The 4,999-nt window shown below is 55.2% G+C and overlaps 1 protein-coding gene across 1 annotated transcript in view; it reads left to right on the top strand.

Annotated features, from left to right (window-relative positions):
- Positions 1 to 1,036, top strand: part of P2RY2 (purinergic receptor P2Y, G-protein coupled, 2) — a 13,814-nt gene extending 12,778 nt beyond the window's left edge. Inside the window, 2 exon segments of the mRNA XM_014540371.1 lie at positions 6 to 172; positions 175 to 1,036. Coding sequence (XP_014395857.1) covers positions 6 to 172; positions 175 to 390 — 383 coding nt within the window. The 3' untranslated portion in view covers positions 391 to 1,036.
- The last annotated feature ends 3,963 nt before the right edge of the window (positions 1,037 to 4,999 follow it).

The following is a 4,999-nucleotide window of genomic DNA, read 5'->3' as shown; positions in this document are numbered from 1 at the left end:
CCAAGCGCCCGTGCTCTATTTCGTCACCACCAGCACACGCGGCAACCGCATCACCTGCCACGACACCTCGGCCCCTAATCTCTTCAGCCACTTCTTGGTCTACATCTCGGTCATGCTGGGCCTGCTCTTCGCGGTGCCCTTCGCCACCATCCTGGTCTGCTACGTGCTCAGGTGCTCTACTTCCTGGCTGGGCAGAGGCTTGTGCGCTTTGCCCGGGACTCCAAGCCACCCACGAATCCCACTCCTACTGCCCAGGCTAGCCGCAGGCTGGACCTGCGCAAGTTTCATAGAACTGACCCCAAGGCAGAAGACGGGTCGGCCAGCAGTGAGAACTCCAGCAGGCAGTCCCCGTTGGCTGGTGGTGGGAACACTAAGGACATCAGGCTGTAAGGCCTAAACCCCTCCGGCCTGTGCAAGCTTGTATGGGGGACTCTGTAGGGGCTATGACTTGCTCAAATGAGGTGGTCTCCCCAGATATGGATCATCATGACTCATGCTGATGGTCAAGGGAGCCATGACCCCAACGCTCTGTCACTCGGCAGGGGCTCAGGACACTCTGTGGTCCGCGAGCTCAACAGTCCCCCACAGCCCCATCACCATTTATATGTGTCAATTGGGGAATAAGGTTTCAAGAAGGAAAGGGTTCAGGGCCTGACTCACCCACAAAAATAGCTGGCCGTGCCTGCCAAGGGACCTAGGCTAGAGCCCTGCTGAACCAAGTCACATAGAGAAACAGGCCAAGAAAGGCAAGTGACTTACCAACGTCACACAGAGGCACTGGGCCTGAGCTACCTGGGAGGGGTGGGGTCCCAGGCTGACTAGAGGACCCTGGTTGCTGACTAGAGGACCCTGAGCCAGAGCTTCCCACAGGGGAACTGGGGCCGGTCTGGGTGCCACAGTGGATTAAGCAATGAGAAGTACCCCCAGCCCAAGAGATGAACATCTGGAAACTGATTCATAAACCCATCCGGAGGCTCCCATGGGCTGGGAGCCAGTTTGAGGCTGTAACTCATACTAAAAGTGTTGTTGTCTGCTACGCTTGTGCCCTATTGTGTGGTTGGAGGATGGGGATGCAGCCTGAGAAGCTCTCACCAAGCACAATAGGTTTCTTTCTCCAACCTGTTCTCATCAGCCACCTGCCTTCCCACTAGCTGCCTCCGTGGTGGTCTCATATCAGGTGTCCCCTCTCTAGACCCCAGGTCAGCCCCCACCTTAAAGCTAACTGGCTTTTGTACCGAGCTCTGCTGGCACAGAGAGGAGTCAGGTGGGGTCCCAGTCCTTGGGATCCCCCAGTTTAGGACTTAATGGCAATCATGTACTGGTAAATGTTAAAACATTTAACTGGCCCTCCAGGTGGGTGAGGGGAACCCCTTATTTGTAGCATTGCCAATTGCCGTGGTACAAACATTCTTACAATGACCAATTTCAGGCTACCAATATAATGTCAACCTTCTGCACAATTCCTGAGAATTTAACAATTGGCTCTTGCAAACAGTACAAATTGTTTCAACACATCACTGGACAATGTTGAATGGTTGGGGCTGTGGACTCCCAAGCTATAGTTTCTGGGGAAAGCAGTTCATTGGAAACATCCAAGTGCAGGGTGCATCCTGGGCAAAGACATGGGGCCAGGAGAGCAGGGTGTGCAGGAACTGGAAGCAGGCTGGGCAGCTGGTGCCCAGGCTAAAAGCAGGAATGAGGTGGGGGCTGGGTCATAAGGAGGTCAAGTCAGGGCTCCCTCCTTGACCTGATCATGTGGTTCCCTTAGCACTGAGTAGTGTGGGAGAGACTCACTCCTCTTCTGTCCAGTCCTCTGCCTTCGTGGAAAATCCAGCTACATGGCAAAATGGTTGGTGTTCCGGTTGGGTCAGGGCTTAGTGTGGGGGAGATGGGTCTCACCTATACCAGGTTCTGGGTCCAGCCAGGACCACTCTAGAGATTTGTGGAGCTCAGCTGGACAGGGACCACTAGCCTTTGGGCAGGGATGGGGCAAAACTGACAGGCCTCACAGTTAACCTCAAGGATAAGGACTCACTCCCTCCCTAAGGGCCCACTCTACCTGAGATAAGGCTCTTTCCTCGTCTCACTTTCCCAGCCTCCGATGACTTCTCCACCCTTCCCACTCCACCTTGGCAAAAAGGGGCACCCCCAAAGGTTGCTCTATTTAGAGACTAGCTTCTCAGCTCCTCATGTGACAGGGACCCATCACAAGCCATGACCCAAATGATTACTCTGCATGGTACAATGTGGGTGACCTGCCCAGAATAGAGTTAAAGGCTTACCTCCCACATTCTAGGTCTTATACTTCTGTTAATGTAACCCGAGTCCCTAAGAACTTTTTTCGTGACGACCTCTTTCAGGTTGTCTTTGCGCCTTTCCTGTAGGTTTGAGTCTGTCTCTTTCCTACTGGCTGCTGTTCAGACTGAAACCCACCCTAGTGTATAGGGACACCCTACCCAGGTAAGATGCTGTGCTGGCCAGAAGTGTAAATGTTGGGCTCTGACTCCCTTAGCCTTTCTTAGATCCAGAATCAGGGGTTCTATGTCATGATTTTGGGGACTCTTGAGAGTACATCAGTGGTTGGGGGTGGGACTGTGGACACCGTGGGCCCAAGGTCCCTTAGTCTGAATTCTTTTCATATCTTGCCCACCAACCCCTCCAGCAGCTACCCTGGAGACCCCAAAAACCCAGGACACCACAGCGCATGGAGACAACACTATGGCCTAGCCCCATGAAGTCTTCCTTCACCCAGCTGCCTGCAGATTTCTAAGGACACAGGACCTAGGGGACACAGGGTGGCTGACTCACCCCCTAATCTTGTGGCAGGGAGTGGAGAATGGAGACCCTAAGGAACCCAGGGACAGGCCCAGGGTCCCACCTCTGGACCCCAGTTGGACTGCCTGGCCCGCTCGGTGTGGACATCTGGCCTGCAGCTCAGTGCCCAGGCCACCTGCCTGGTGGGTGAGGTTCCTGACCCTGTTGCCTTGTGCTATTTTCAGCTCAAGCAAGATCAGGATTTTCCACTCCCAGCCCCAGACCATTGTCCAACAGTGACATGGGGGGACATGCCTGCTCTCAAAATATCTCCTCTTACTCCTGGGCCTCCCTGCCCCTCCCCACCTTCCCACCTCCTCACCCTGACATCACTTCCTGAGGCTGTTGACTCCTGAAGGCCACTGTGAAAGGGCACAGCCCCCTGACAGGGAGGGACCCCAGGGATTATCCAGCCCAGCTGCAGACTCAAGGCCAGAGAGGGGCGGGGCCTTGCCCAAGATCACTCACGAGGTCAGATGGCGCCTGGACATATGCCTAGGGCTCAGGCTGGCCCTGCTGCCCTGCTTCCTTTACTGCAGGTTGGTGCCTTAGTGGGAATCCTGCTGTCACCTCTGCCCCAAGTGGACAGAGCTGCAGCCGAGGCCAGGGACAGGGGCAGGGGGTTGGGGTAAGAGTCGGGTGGGGGAAGTAAATGCCTGCTGACTTGCCTGCAACAGCTGTTCTCAAGGAGCTCCCTGCAACCCGGGCAGGGACCCTGCACAGAGGGGTCTCTGCCCTGGGTAGCAGGTATCCCAGGGCCCATGAGGGAGGGGGAGTCCCAGAAGACATTCCCACTCTCACCCTCCAAGGCTAGGGGACCCCCTGAACAACATACTCCCCAGACACAATTTGCTCCGGTCTAGGCCCCTTGTCACAGCAGATTTGAGCTGATCTGTTCCGAGTGAGGTGCACGAGGAAGGGAACTCATTTCCAAATCCATGCCCCAGGCACCATGCCAGACCCTATCACATCCATTTTGTCACTATTTCTTCACTACAACCGTGTGAAATAGACATTCTTATCCCCGCTCAGCAGATGAGGGGACAGGCTCCGGGAAGTGACGGCTTGCTCCAAGTTATACAGGCAGTTAAGTGACTCGAGACTGAGCCCAGGTCCGTCTGAGGCCCAGATTAGTTCCCTTTCCAGTATCCCTGGCCACTCGAAACCCCTATGGGGAAGGAGGGCCAGGTGACGAGAATGGGGTTAAGAGCACAGATTCTACGCCCAGACCATCTGGGTTTGAGTATGGTCTCCAATTCTTCCAGCCCTGGAGCCCTGGGCAAATTACTTAACCTGGCAGTGCCTTGGTTTTCTCTTTTCTAAAAGGAAGCACGGCCCCCCATGCAGGTCACTGGGAGGCTTACCTGAGTTAATACACATGGAGCACTTAGAATAGGGCCTGGCACGTGGCAAACGTTCTCACGCAGGCACTGTGCAAGAGGCCATGAAGGCGAACCAGCCAGACCCTACCTTCATGGAGTTGACATAATTTAATATGTAACCACATGAGTATAAGTTATTTGAAGAAAAGAACAGCGTGTCCGGCCAGTGAGCACCACGGGTCTCCTGTGGCCAAGGCTTCCCCAGGGTTTAGGAGGAGGGGAGCAGGTCCTTTCTGGAGTAAGGGGTGGGACCACCCTCTACCCAACCTGGCACCGTGTAGCCTTCAGGCACATGGGCCGTGTGTTTACAGAACCTGGTCCAGGTGCCTGGCCGTGGGAGGGCAGCGGGGAGGATGGACCGTGGGAGGAGGAGGAGGAGGAGGAGGATGCCCTTGATGTCAAGCTTCTGCTGCCAGTCCCTTTGGGCTAGAGAGCTCCCACCCACCCGTGGAAGCAGATTAAGCCATTTCTCTCTGACTAATGGTGCCTGCCATGGGGTGCTGCAGCCACTCCTAGGTTCAACTAAGATTCCCGTGTGGGAGTCCTGGATTGGACCTGGGCCTAAGCAGGCAATGTATAGGCAGCTTTTGCTGTGTGATCTGAGGCCACCTGCCTTCCCTCTCTGGGCCGCTCTGGAGAACTTGCCTCCCTCGTTCCAGTTCTCCCTATCTCAATTAGGGCATCAGCGATCTAGATTTTCATCACAGGCACAGCTAACAGCTGCTCCCCCAGGCATACCCAAAGCCCGCTGAGCTCTCAGTTTTGAGAACTAGAGTGGGGGTAGTGAGTCTCTCTGGCATCAA

The sequence above is a fragment of the Myotis brandtii genome, unplaced genomic scaffold (genome assembly GCF_000412655.1).
Source record: "Myotis brandtii unplaced genomic scaffold, ASM41265v1 scaffold244, whole genome shotgun sequence".
Lineage (NCBI taxonomy): Eukaryota > Metazoa > Chordata > Mammalia > Chiroptera > Vespertilionidae > Myotis > Myotis brandtii.
This window is presented reverse-complemented; position numbering and strand designations above follow the sequence as displayed.